This window comes from Punica granatum, chromosome 2, assembly GCF_007655135.1.
Source record: "Punica granatum isolate Tunisia-2019 chromosome 2, ASM765513v2, whole genome shotgun sequence".
Lineage (NCBI taxonomy): Eukaryota > Viridiplantae > Streptophyta > Magnoliopsida > Myrtales > Lythraceae > Punica > Punica granatum.
The window spans coordinates 32,959,256-32,973,530 of NC_045128.1; the positions used below are offsets into that span (position 1 = coordinate 32,959,256).

The 14,275-nt window shown below is 38.4% G+C and overlaps 2 protein-coding genes across 2 annotated transcripts; both read right to left on the reverse strand.

The window, feature by feature from the left end:
- Window positions 1-7,164: 7,164 nt before the first annotated feature.
- On the reverse strand, window positions 7,165-8,678 carry LOC116194273 (uncharacterized protein At5g39865-like). The gene has a single exon (XM_031523047.1). The coding sequence runs from the start codon at window positions 8,203-8,205 to the stop codon at window positions 7,468-7,470; it is 738 nt and encodes a 245-aa protein (XP_031378907.1). The 5' UTR covers window positions 8,206-8,678; the 3' UTR covers window positions 7,165-7,467.
- Window positions 8,679-8,977: 299 nt separating this feature from the next.
- On the reverse strand, window positions 8,978-14,190 carry LOC116194775 (sister chromatid cohesion 1 protein 1). Its single transcript, XM_031523663.1, has 20 exons — window positions 13,983-14,190; window positions 13,390-13,458; window positions 13,232-13,290; window positions 13,077-13,121; window positions 12,931-12,950; window positions 12,754-12,830; window positions 12,482-12,602; window positions 12,151-12,226; window positions 11,986-12,064; window positions 11,692-11,807; window positions 11,407-11,480; window positions 11,161-11,313; window positions 10,816-10,978; window positions 10,644-10,726; window positions 10,364-10,553; window positions 10,193-10,268; window positions 9,868-10,010; window positions 9,680-9,764; window positions 9,463-9,575; window positions 8,978-9,351 (listed from the first exon to the last, which is right to left on the reverse strand). Exons 1-20 carry the CDS (start codon window positions 14,033-14,035, stop codon window positions 9,269-9,271), a joined length of 1,878 nt encoding a protein of 625 aa, XP_031379523.1. The 5' UTR covers window positions 14,036-14,190; the 3' UTR covers window positions 8,978-9,268.
- Between the last annotated feature and the right edge of the window lie 85 nt (window positions 14,191-14,275).

Genomic DNA, 14,275 nt, shown 5'->3' on the forward strand with positions numbered 1-14,275 from the left:
AAATCTTGAATGATCTATTTACAAAAAAAAAAATTGATAAATTTATTTTACAATAATATAGGGAGAAAAAAATCAGTAAAATAATTTAAATTACTAATAATTATAAAAATAAATCGAGTGATTAATAAACATTATCTTATATATTGCAATTTAATTAGTGTTTTTTTTCATTTCACCTGACAAAGTAGGATTACAAAAATATCTCATTGTGTTGAGTGCGTGTCTTAAATCAAATTTAGCTTTATCTGTTTTGTTTTTACAGTACTTATTTATGTAAGTTAATTTTTTCACATTTTCTAATTAATAGGATTCTCAGAATATATATATATATATATATATGTTTATTATCGGTATCTTGCAAGGACTGGACATGAATTATTTGGTAAAATCCACGGGAAAATTAAATATATTTCGTTAAGCAAATGCACCAAAATCCAAAAACACTAGGCCCTCCTCCTTGTCCCCTTGAACTTGTTGGTATTCTCCGTATAACTTTTTGATTAATCACTCTCGGTACCATTTATTTTTTTTCAGCTATTTAAATGTGATGTGAACAATTTCACAACTCCTATTTATAATTTTATGGCATAATAAAAATCATGCTGATATCAAGAACAACGAGAAATTTAACAATTATTTGAATCACGGTAGTTGAGACTAATAATAAATAGAGATACGAGTTTTTTCTTATAATATAGATATTTATTTTTTTCTCCGACTTATTAGATCATAAAGCTAACATAGTTAATTCATCGAAATATGTCTTGATCCATTCAAGCCCTCTTGAGCCAGCTTTAATAAATTGTGTTGGTCACCAAAGATGGCTGCTATTATATATCATGAGATGATTCTGTTATAATTTTTTTTCCTAGTATAAGTATAAATTGGTGTTCTATAAATCAATATTCACGTGCAGCCACTTGATTGTATCAGCCAATTCTTATTTTCTTATTATCTTATTTACCCTTTTCCCCTTAATTAGCTAGTTAATTTCTTTCCTTTTTTTCTGTTTTTTCCCCTTAGAACTAATTAATTCCCATTTGCTGAATCTTATAATTCGCAGAGGATGACATGTTTGTTTACATTCCGTGATGGATACGTATTATAGCCTGGAGTAGGTCCAATATTTCAATCTCGCTACGACCTAACAAGCTCTATATATCTTTTATAGTCGAAAAAAATTCAACCTCACAAAATTACGTGATGAATCTCATATGCATAATTAAGTAGACCTAGCCCGAACAAACAAGAAAGGGTCATTAAGATAAATTACTCCCGTGTGAATTGGTCGATGAAAAGCAAACCAAAATTAACTACACACTATCCATTGTAAAATAATGACATCTTTGTAATATGGATCCTGCGTCCTTCTTCTTCGACTTTCTTTCTTTTCTTTTCTTTTTTTACTTTTACATCTTCTTCGATACTAATCTAATCACGAGAGGATTTGGTCTGTTTCAGAGCTAATTACATATGCAGCAATTAGCTCCTAAGGAAGTTTACCCACCAGGGCCACCACCACATCATTATGTCTATGTCTTGACTTCTAGAATATTTATCTATCTATTTAATCGCCTGCAGTTCAATTATCTATCTATTTTTCTGTTTAGCTATTTATATATATATATATATATATATATGTTCCTTTAATTTTTTTTTAGCATTTTACCTGCAGGGATGGCTTGAAAAAGTACGTACGATGAATAAGATGAAAATCTACTTCTTCTGAAAATTAATCAGCCTCTCTTCGTTGATTATCATGCCAATAAGATTGTACATATATTAAAAGAAATTTCAAGTTAATGGAGAAATATAATTAAATAAATAAATTGAAATAATTTGTGTTCGTTTGTCGACTTTAATTCGGTGGCCGTGACATGGACTTCGAAAGCTGCATGCATTACATAGTCTCTGCACCAGCCAACAACCAGGACGAGGCCGGGTGGCTCTGGACCAATTATATTGTAGTCGGTTTAACTTTAAATTTTAAAAAAAGCAAAAAGGAGAAGGGAGAGAAGGAAGGGCACCGGGAATGGAGAGTGAAGACGACGGGGAGATAGAGGACTCCGGCTTTTTGATCTCGATGGCGGTGACGTCCGGCGTGCCCGATCGGAGCCAGCTGCGCCGGCAACAGGGATTGCGATTAGGGTTTCGGGCAGAGGCTGGGAGAGAGGGAGTAAGAAATCGGAAAATTAATTTCTCTCTTATGAGGACGGTAGTCCTGGTGGAGTTTGATCGGCATGTATGTAAAAGATAAATTATAACATAAAACATTGGTTCTTGACTTTTTTTTGACGTGATTATATGGTTTGCTTTTATTTTTGAAGTATAAGGGTGTCTAAGTAAGTACTTGATTAATTCCACGGTACACGTGAACACTCTACAATCCCACATGATATGCTAATTCGGCTACAAATCGTGGAGGTTACCTAATAGGGGTATTCCTTTGCATGATTTTTTCTAACTTAAACCTAAAACTTCGGTAAAAACTCACTATTTAAGTATCACACCAACCCTATTCGATGGATTTCGTTCAATTTATTTAAATAGCACGATAATTTTGTATTTTTTTTAACATATAGCATAATGTCACATTTCATTCATAAATGTGACGAAAAGTTGACATAACACTCCGCTTATACTGGAGATGGCTAACCGCGGATGCCATGTCTATCAAGAGAATTACACCAGATAACATGTTTGTACCCGTTTTGCATGTTCCAGCAGAAGTTTTGAAAAATGAACATAACCTATCACGATTTTATCTTCCACGTATGCAAGGGTGTCAAAAAAATGATCCCCTGTCAGCTTTGCATCACATTTTTAACGAAAAGTTAAAATTGTGTTATATAGTGTTATCTAGTGAAACTGAAGCAATATATTCCTATTTGTTTAAAAAAATTGTATCACATGGAATAATTCTATTTTGTATTCACCATTATATTGGAAGTCCAAAAAACTTCACCTAATCAGTTCAAGCCAGATCACTCCCACTAAGAGGTAAAAACTCTCATGATTATGAATTTTCTCCATTCAGGCAATATACACTTGACACTTTACTTAGGTGAAATAAGCACCGATCCATCGAACCAACCCATATTGATTATACGAAAACTTATTCTATGTAAAAATGTTAGATATGATGAAAATAGGAATTTTGATTTTTAATAGTATATTACCTCGTCATTTTCTTCGGGAATTACTTTTCCTAGGATTAACTCACGCTATGCAACAAGAAGAAAATTTCCTATATCAATCTTTCGGTTCATCTTATTAATTTATGTAATAATCAATACATAGTATAACTGAAACTAATAATAATACTGGTATGTGAGAAAAATTATGAACAAAGTTCTTAACTTATGAAAAAAATTATGAACTTTGTTCGCCAAAAAAATTTATGAACCGTCTAAATTATTGATGATTCTAATTTTCTAAAAGGCTTATCTCATACAATATAGAATCTAACATTTCTCCCTGCTAATCTAAACTTACAAAAACATGATCACAATATAATAGATTTTAAATGCGTCGCTAAGTTTGAGTGGTCGCATTTTACTTGCTGCTGCATTGCAAAAATTCGAAATTCATTGAAAGTATTTTATAATCACGGTCAAGTCATTGCTTAAATAACGATTAGTATCAGTCAATAAATCGGTGTAATAATACATTTCACCACAAAAAGAAGGACATTTATAACATCACAAATAAAAGAGCAACTTAAATTGTTAACCAATTAAAATAAATTTTTTTATACCTAAATATTTTTAAAAGAATTCGAATAAAAAAGAACAGAGTGAATCCCCATAAGTGAAAAACACCATCCTACTTGCAATATGAGAACACTTATCGTAATAATATCTTTAAATAATATTAGAAAAATATGAAATTCAGTTTTTAAGTTTTTTTTTTCAAAGGATGTGGTTTGTGGGTAGAAAAAACCCATCCACTCGCCACCACACGTCCTTTCATTAATTAATATAGTTAATGTTTTCTTTTAATCTTTTCTACATGAGTATATTGAGGGGATGAATTATATATGGAGTGTTGCACGAGAAAGAAAAAGAAACCACTGAGGGAAACATTGAATAAAAGCCAACAAATCATGGCGATAAAAGACATAATCCAATTGTCTTATCTACATATATTATATGTTAGTTTAGGGCCTGTTTGGTTTCCCAATATTATTTTAGAATTACAATTCTAACTTAACTCTATCCACTACAAAACAAAATAACTCATACAAAGTCAAAGAGTGGACCCCATTTATACCACTTTTTTCCACAACAAAACAACATAACTCATACAAAGTCAAAGAGTGGACCCCATTTATACCACTCAAAATCAAAATCAAAATCTGATTTTAAAATCCTACTATGAAACCAAACGCAACCTTAGACTCTCGTATTATAAATTCAATGAGTCTCCACTAGTTTAGCTAAAATAGCATCGATTTATTAAAAAATAAAACTTCTTCAATCATAAAATTTTTATATTGAAATTAAAAGTTAAAATTTTATTTAAAGAGAATAAGGATCAAATTATTTAAATCAATTCATTCATGTTAGTTGAGATTCACAGTCAATATCAAGGAAATTAATGGACTACGTCAAAGTCTTGCTAGTCCCGACAGCCAAAAGATAAAGACGCCCACATCAGGAGCGCGCACGTGGCTGTGAACAATTCCATGTAAGGCATGCAATTGGGAGATTTCCTTAAGAAAATTAATTTGGTCCCCGCGTTTGTTTTCATAATATAATTTTAAAATTATATTTTAATTAAAAAAATGGTATAAATGGAGCTCACCGTTTGATTTTGTATGAATTATTTTATTTTGTTGTGAAAAAAAGTGATATAAATGGAGCTCACTCTTTGACTTTGTATGAGTTATTTTGTTTTGTTATTGGTAGAATTAAGTTAAAATTGTGATTTTAAAATTGTATCCACAAACCAAACGAGCCAATATTTGTAAAATAGTAAGTTTTAGTTCTGCATAAAAGAAAAATTCTACCATAGAAGTTGATGGTTTAATAGTTTGAAATTCATTCTTGTGTGATTTGGTAATTCTAAGTTTTCGGGTTCGAATTCTCTCTGTGTATTTGTATCAAACATTTGTTAAACGTGTGCACTTTACTTAGATTCAGCGGATATCGGATTTTGAGAACTATACTAAAAAAATTAATGAGAAGTATATATAAATAATCATATATGAATTAAAAAGTTTATCAGATGTTGTATTAGGTTTATGAATATCTCTTATGATCGAAAAAAAAAGAAAGTTTATTGTATGGAATCCTCTCCATTCACTTACATTCAAATCTCTGAATCCAAATAAATTGTAACAAATATTTTTCGTTCATTTTGTTAACTTGTCCATGTGGATGCATCGAGCAATAATTGAATCGGACGAAGACTTGGTCCTCTGCTTACATGATGTTGATATTCATGACTTGATTGGCAAATAATTGAGATGAAAATTAAAGCTCCAGAGTCGAGACTTCCTTTGCTATGGAAAGAGAAGTCAACCTCTTTTTTTCATTTTTTTTTTGGGAGGTTATGTATATATGTATGCGTATATATACCTAGATATACATATATGTATGTATGAGGGTGGCAAAATCTTCTTGTTAAACCCCACGAGTGGTTAAAACTTAGACAGAGAAAAGCCTAATCGTACTCTAGGCCCTTTGATATGAACATAAAATTTAACCAGAACGTTATGAAAATTCTCCAATTAGGATAAAAAGTCCAAACAACAACGTATATAACGGATTAAATGTGCCTCATGCGATCCCATCCCATCAACATCTTTCGATAAAAGTTAATGTAAGGCCATGCGATTAATACACGACTCATTTCTCACATGATCGAATCGGCGAGTTCAACATAAACATTCTACGTGACAGCAAGTACAGGACAATCTCCATGGGAGAGAGATGGATTAAAATCAACCATATATAGGCATACAACTACTTCCGCCCAGACAAATTCATCAATCGTGGGTTTCATGCACCCGATATACATTAAATGTAGTACGTCGGGTGACCACTTCGATTGTCGGAGATAAGGAATTTTGCGGAAATACTTCCTTGGACTCGTACTGAGCCATTCAATTTCACTTTGTTTAGGACGATTTATAACATGATGTCCTGAAGCCCTTCCGATCGATACATTCAGATATTGCAACAGTATTTGAAAGAAAACTGTGCTGTTTGTGATTGTCAGTCGAATTCAATAGAAGTTGGCCCATCTTGTCCATTTCTCACCGCTGACGCTGACAGGGATTTTAATCACATTTCGTTTAAAGACTTGTCCCAATAGAGTATGGAGAAAGAGAAGCTAACCGGAAGCATAGTAATGCACCTTTCGCCTGGTGACCAAGAGATCTCAGATTCGATAATCAGTGAAACTACTCGTGTCATTTTATTAGATATTTAGAATTTCTATTTCAATGCACTAGGATATGCGCTTCCATTGTAATGAAAAAAAAAAAAGAAAAAGAGAAGCTGACCGGACGAATAGACAGGTGAAAGTCAACCAAAGCCCTTTCCAGGCCGAGTGTGATCGTTTTGGGCTTCGGTTAGTCATATGGGCCTCCTACATGGGCCTCATAGGCCCAATACCAGCAAAAGTTCATCTCTGTTTTTTTTTTTTTTGCTCCAAACGAACAAAGGTTCATCGTTACTTCTTGTTCTAAAACAAAGAGTGGCAAAACCATACGCCCGGATGGAGATTAGCCTCTTTGAGAAAACCCCAAAAAAAAAAAAAGAGTCACAATCAATGAATTGAACTCATGGTAGCCCGTGATCTCACGAAGAGAAAAATTGAGAAAACTATTTTTGTGAAACACGTTATCTCATTTCTCTTTTTGTTAATTTTTTAAATAAATTCTGATTTTTTCACAAGAATCTCGTTTTCCTTTCTCCTTCTCTTTTCCATCAATAAAGTGCGTTTGAGTTCACCAGACTCATACAATAATACACGCGACCTAAATCTACGAGAGAAACAAGTTTGACCTACGCAAGTGGCCTGCATGGCGTATATTGTCGATATTTTTTGCTAACTTTTAAATAAGTTCGAACTTTTTCACAGTTTTCTTTCAAGCGGCATGCGTGGCGTACTTTTCGATTTCACGAACATGACATATCTAAAACTCTCTTGAAATCAGTAAAATATTATATACAACACAAACTACAAACAATATTTACAAATTATTATTTTGTCAGAAAATCTGGAGTTCATAATACGGTATCATCATGTCTATAGACAAAAATAATCTCCTATCATGATTTTTCCGGATAACTTAATGGTCCCATTACATCGGATTTGACCAAAGACCACAGGAAGCGAGCAAGCAGCATATTAGTCTTAGTCTACCAATTAGTAGATGACTAAAAGTACCATGAAATCCAATTTTTAGCCATCAAATTGGATGGGTATTGGATAGGCATAGGTCTCCCCTCCGGTTCAGCAGCATTTGGTCGGGCCGGCGCCGTCAGGGTTAAGAGAGCAGGAACGGCACTTGGCCAGACCGTTCACATTGCAGACCATACACGCCCTGAACCCAGGCAATCCCTTCGCGTAGATCCGCCGGCTCCCGTCGCACTTCTCGCACACAACGTACCTCAGCCCTCCACACTGGACACATACCCCACTGGGCCCCACCGCCGCCGAGTTGCTCCTCCCACCACCACCGCGGCCCTCCAGAGCCCTCAGCTCCCCGCTCTCGTAGAGCCGCCTCACCTCCTCGAGCCCGCCGATTAGCCTCCCGCCAATGAATACGCACGGCAGGGCCAGCCTCCGGCGGCCGGTGATCGCCTGGAGCTCCCCGACGAGGCTCGCGTCCATGGCGAGGTCCCGCTCGTCGATCGGGACGCGGAGCCCGCGGAGGATTGACCGGACGGCCCTGCAGTCCTCGAAGGTCTTCCGGACCACGCGGAGGCTGGTGAAGTAGACCACCACGGCGGGAGGAGGCGGCGGCGGCGGGGGAGAGTCCGAGAGGGAGGCTGCGCAGCGGATGGCGACGCCGGAGCCGGTGGAGCAGATGCGGTGGAAGACGGTGGGGCTGCGGGGGGAGTCGGGTCGGGCATCGGGCTCCGGCGAGCACAGATCCTGTACGTCCCTGAAGGATGAACAGGAGAAGCTCCTCGATCGGGGCGATCTCGGGAATATCCTGACCCGACCCGGTAACCAGTTCGACCACATGGTCACTCTCACTGAGTCACTTGGACAAGCAGAGGTTGGTTTGGTGGGTAATGGTAATCCCAACCCCTAATAGGGGGATCAAGGAGGAGATTATTTATAAAATAAGAGAGGTGAATATGCAAGTGAAAGTTGGACTTTCCTAGTTGTAATTATTACCAATACTAAATTGGGGATATTCTTTTGGATAGATACTAACTATTCGCCATTAAAAGAGCATTCGTGTCCATCGAGCTATATATGCAAAGTCATTTATGCACTAAGGCCGGTCCGGAGCAAGGGCTAGACCGACCCGGCAATTCGGCTTTAGAGGCCGGGCATCTGACATGAGCTATAGAGAAGGAACAAAGAGTAGAAGTCGGGACTGAGCCATTTCAACTTCAGTTCAAGCATGAGAAGAGATGCAACAACGGAAATTGGAGAGAATTTTGGCAACTGTGTTTGATGAGACAATCGACCATTATCATGGAAAGTACTATTCAAGAATTTGCTTTTACTGGTGACGAGGTCGCCGTATTTGATAACAAATTGATACGCGCAAATTTATGTTATTGTCAAATTTTAATGGCTTGATTGGTTTGCAAATATGATTTTAAAATCATAACTCTAACCTAATTCTACCCACAGTAAAAAAAAATAACTTTGGATGGATCAAATTTATACTATACTTTTTCAAAATTAAAATTTGATTTTAAAATTCTACTTTGAAACCAAACGCAGCATAAGATAGTGAAAGCTGAAAATTGCTCGCTATGTTTTGTGGTCTCAATTGGTATTAAAGCAGTCCAAGATATAAACAAATTTATCATAGAGATTCAGAATGACAACATATGAAATGGAATAGGATTTGCGTCATATATAGACGAGCAATACTTCGGCGCCTAAGGTCTAATGTTTATACAATGGGCGAACTCCGAGAGAGAGCTATAAACATTTGATAGTTATGCACCACAGAAGCTTTAAAAAGTTCGAGTATACAGTTTTTACCCTTCAACCTGATGTAAACACAACAAAATCTCGGCGAGAAGCAGGAAAATCGGAGATGTTTGTTGATGGCGAAGTTGAGTCACATCTTTGCTCCTTTAGAGATGAGAATATCCCCGTAAGGGACCTTTTGCTCGACTTTGAGGATGTCTCGGGTAGCGAGGACTGCAAACGAAAACCAAGCCATTTACTATGCAGTGTAACGAATTCGAACAATCATCGAAGACAAATACAGCAAAATCAAATAAAATGAGTATGGATATTTTGACAACTTACCGCAAGTCTGATAGAAGAGCATAGCTGCCCCTTTCCTGTTCATCCCACTAGCAAGGTGGTTCAGCGATTCTACTCGAGGAGCCCCGGGAGTGTCAAAATGTGCCTTCATCTGCCTGCAATAGATTTGAGGACAATCACGAATGAGCCCGTTATACGACCTTGGTCCTTAACTTGTATCTCCTGCCTAGAAAGTTTTAGAGGCTTTAAAAAGTATTACGTTCGGATAGTATCAGTAAGCTTATCAATGGCAGGACTGATGATCGGATGTGGGGTTTGAGTTGGTCCAGTCTCGACCAAGAGTTCTGCACAGGTAAGAGAAGTGTTCAGATGTGTGGAAGACATTATCCTAACAATGTTCAAAATAATTCTGTAGGTCTTTGTTTTGTATTTGCGGTGATATTATACCTTGATCTGGTGTTGGGTCTCGTTCGGTTAACCCTGATAGCCTGAAATTCGGATCCGGATTCAACCAGGAGTGCTCCTCTGCTACTGGTTCGAGGCCACCGCTGCTGTTTCTTGATGAAGAATAGGGCCGCTTCCGGTTTGATCTGCAAACAGTAAGTACTCGCAAAATTCAGTAGACAAGTTCTCAACTAGGGACAACTGTGATCAGCATTCAATTGCAGTCCTGCTCGTCCCGGAAAGTCCAAATTAATTCCAAAAAAATTGCATATCTTTCATAGCCTAATCATCTATAGATGTTTCTTGGGATGAGTGTGCCCTTACTAACCTTCCAGAGTTGACCTCAGAACTCTGTGAAACAAAGCCTTGTGCCGATCCTGAGCTTGGGATGGATCTTACTTCATCTGTTTTAAACCACATTTGAGCACAAGTCATCTCATTCTGACAGGTCACGTATTCAGTCTAGTGAATTATTGACTTCAAAGATTCAACATCTTACCGGAATTTCCAGGAGTAACCAACAAGCGAGGATCAGGAAGGCCTGCGCCATTATTGTCCGTAATCTTGGCTCTTAGCCCTTCCACGATGATTTCTGATGGCATTCCATTGGTTTCAGGAGGAGCCCGTTGTTTCTCAATAGGAACACCCGCTGACACAGACCCTACTCCAGTTTGGTAGTCTTCAAAAGGCTTTGAAAGCACATCAAACTCCGTCATACTCGGCCAAACAGTATCTCAACAATCCCCTCATTAATCTAGACAGTAGGTAAAGTGGCTTACAAATCGCATGAAATCTTGATAACCGGCTCTTTCTTGAGGTGATGAAGATGATGGCTCAGGTGGTGGCGGTGCCGAGTTCCTTCCTGTATGACAAGGCCATTGCAATGAAATAATCGCATCCATACATGTATTCCTACCATAAAATGCTAAACAGAGCTTTTCAAAGTCTGACCAGAAGGTGATTCGTGCGGAAGCTGGCTACTTCTAGTCCATAGCTCCATAAGAGGTGCCGGGTAATGGATTTCTCTGCTTGGACCTATTAACCCACAAGATAGAACCACTGGTGGCAGCTCCATCAGGTCGGCAATCTTCATAGTAGACATGACACTCGGTCGCTGCAAAAATAAAATAAAATTGCATCACAGATGCATAAGCTAACTGCATGAGAGTTCAATATGCTAAAACTTGCATCAATGTGGTTAGCTATTTTACTATCAAGTAATAGAACTTGGTCAAATCTTTACATAGGATGTAGAATTGAACAAGCCGAAGCTTTCATTGGAAATCATGGACATACATTTCTCTTTCTTCCTCTTCTGGAGACAATATCTGATGAGTTCTGTATCCACGAGTGGTATATATGGCCAGGAATTATTGTTTGTTCATAATCCATGAAAAAAGTTGGCAATCTTCTTGGTCTCTTTTTTGTTGGTCCCGGCCTCCCTTTAGCCTGTTTCATTGACTGAACCTGGGTTAGCAAACTTCCAAGTTGTTCTCTCTAGTTCTGGAAAAATTGGGACAGCTTAATAAGTTCCGCTATGACCTGACTAGCCTCTTTGCATTTGTCTGATGGCTGATTAATTTGATCATCTGGGTGTTGATCATGGATCTCATCCGCTGCTAATAGGCATATGGGTTAACAAAATGATCTCTTAACTATTTACCAAACATTGTACATCTCGTTGCTTATATTAGTGGAAGAACTTCATATGAACTTTGCAGTCTTCGAAAAGAAAATGGAACCTTCAAACAATTTCTCTTTACTGTAACTCCTCCGTCAGTAGGCAAATGTAAATTAAGTGTCAAGGGGGCTATCAGTTCCACAAACCTCTTGGAGGCTCATTAGGCGGCTGTGGTGATGAGGACACATGAATGCTAGAGATATGCGTGTGCCCATCCGAAGCAAAATTCAACTGGGTTTCATCATCCCCTTCAATATCAAATCTGCAGAGTAATATAAAGGATATACGGTATTAGATGCAAAATATGAAGACCAAAATAGTTCTCTCTCAATACTGCAAATGACATGCTGAAGAATGTGAAAACAGCAGTTGTAATGGCAAAGAATAAAACTAAACCAAGAGAAGTCATGCATGCTTTCAATCATAAAATGGATGGGTACCTCTCGAAGTGATTAAATAGATCTCTGTCTGTTTGGAAAGAATCAAAACGTTCACACAAGGTGATATTTGCAGCTTCAGCTGAAAAAGGATGGTCAATTATGTTAAGCTGATAATGGCAACTTGATATAAGCATCAATCTGTAGAAGAATTTATTTATTTCGAACCTTGGTGAAAGTGCAGAGACTCTACTTCTTCTTTAGGATTCTCATTGGTGCCGGTTTCATTCACGCTGTCTAGCCTCTACATAAAGCAGGGAGACACAACAGACAACACAGAGTTCAGCAGTTTTAGATTAACACGTCAGTTATAACCATTTTTCTTGGTTATTGACAGAGAGCCAGGTCACGCATTGATGTATGAAACAACATGAAAATATACATCCAGCAACAGCTTAGTGCGAATCAGTGCAGAACATAATAGAAGCTGAATCGAAGCTTTGCTTAAATCAGAAATGATATTTGTCGTCAAGATTATATGGTGGGAAATTCCGGTTACCATGGCAAAGTAGGCAGTTTGCTGAAACCCCATGGCGGTGTTTCCGTCAGAATAATTCATGGCACGCTCGACATCCTCAACATCTGCCTCTTGGTGATCCGGCAAAGTAACAGCTTCTTTCCTACAAACATGGGAAACGCCCAAGACGTTTTCTGGGTCAGGTGTAATTTGACCATCTTACCCCTCTCCCCATGTTCAAGTACATACGCTAAATTGGGTATGAATGTTCGTCTTCAATCGGGCAAATCTCAATGAAGAAGTGTGACACTCACTTCGCCTGCAACTTTCCTTTCGGCAGCATTTTCCCATCAGGGGCGGGCTTAACCTTCCATGCCTCGTTGATTTCCACCTAGAAAACATAATGGGTTTCCATTGAAAAGCATAAGGCAAAGATAGAGTTCGAAGAATCGAAGATTTTCTGTTAATTGAGAGAGGTGAGTATGAAGTACCAAAAGACGGGAGACATCATCTGCATTGCGGGCAACGCAACCCGCCGTAGCAGGAAACAAATCCAATACATACACCGATTAGATGAGAAATTTCAAAGGCGATTCCAAAATGCGAGATGTTGGAAGAAGAACGGGCAAGAAAGTACCGTATAGGAGCTTGACTTTTCGCTCGTAAACAATCACGACTCCACCTGAGAGGATTTTTTGAGCGAATGCTCTGTTACACTCGGGTTGGGAACAGGGGATATCGTTCGAAAGTCGAAAACTGTAAAGAACAGGGAGTGGAGGAGTGACACGATACCCATCAGTATCCCGGACAGTCTGAGAGCCATTGGAATCGACGGGTTCAAGATCTCTTCACTGCGAAAGCAGAAGGAAAATGGGCATGAAAGATTGAGTTGGTACAGCTCTGTTGGAATATCAACCTGGTCCCGATAAACTGAACAAGATAATAGTCACCATATCTTTATGATGTTGATCTTGTTCAGCTTCCTCCTGTTAATCTTTGCATGCAGAGTCGCGGCCATCCTTCATTTGCACGACATGCCACACGGTGTACAGTAGTTACAGACATTCATCAAGGGGAGGAAATCAAATTGAAGAAATATATGGGTACTTGAGCTCAGAATATACAAAGAAGACAACATATAGAAAGGGAACAAAGCAGAGAGAGGTCACATTTAGAATCCCCTGTTATGAGTCGAATTCAGTCAGCATAATCTATCCACGAAACACACTCAGATGTTGTAAAACGAAGAAACGAACGGTTTCGTCAAAACGTCAAGCTCAACCGAGCGAGAGAATACAAAGCCAACAATGACACAATACAAAGATTCATCCATCTTCAATCACTGTGTAGAATAAGCACGGCTCGCATTGAGCTCACAACAAGATACAGAGAGACGTTGAGCTGTATCAATGTCAAACGAACAGAGACAGATGATTTATTGATCAGAGAGCGGAAGAACTCCAGAAACAGAGACGTTGCGAGCTCGTCTGTGAGAAAGAGAGCAACGTCGAGTAAGCTTGTGGGAGGCGAAAATGGGAATCACCATATCTGCCCCAGCGAAGCTTTCCGAGCTAAGAGCTGGTGGGAGTAGAACATTGCTCTGCCAGTGGAACCTCCACACTCGCCGGAGCAGCACCAGTGAGAAGAGAGAGAGAGAGAGAGAGTGAGAAGACGAGATGTTACAGAGAGAGAGAGAGAGATGTGAGAGTGAAATCAGTGAGATGCCACTGCAGAGATCGTTAGGGAGGGCGACGCGAGGAATGATGTGACCCTGCGAGAAGTGATAATGTCACCCGCCACCAGCATGCTGATCCACTCAACAGACAGGTGGCAAGA

What these genes read in the sequence shown, in the direction of transcription:
- LOC116194273 (XM_031523047.1), bottom strand. Translation starts at nt 8,205, where the DNA reads ATGTGGTCGAACTGGTTACCGGGTCGGGTCAGGATATTCCCGAGATCG.
- LOC116194775 (XM_031523663.1), bottom strand. Translation starts at nt 14,035, where the DNA reads ATGTTCTACTCCCACCAGCTCTTAGCTCGGAAAGCTTCGCTGGGGCAG. An exon ending in GCTTCGCTGGGGCAGATATG is followed by an intron (nt 13,459 to 13,982) that starts GTGATTCCCATT and finishes GTGCAAATGAAG; the next exon opens with GATGGCCGCGACTCTGCATG. An exon ending in GGTTACTCCTGGAAATTCCG is followed by an intron (nt 10,269 to 10,363) that starts GTAAGATGTTGA and finishes GGTTTAAAACAG; the next exon opens with ATGAAGTAAGATCCATCCCA.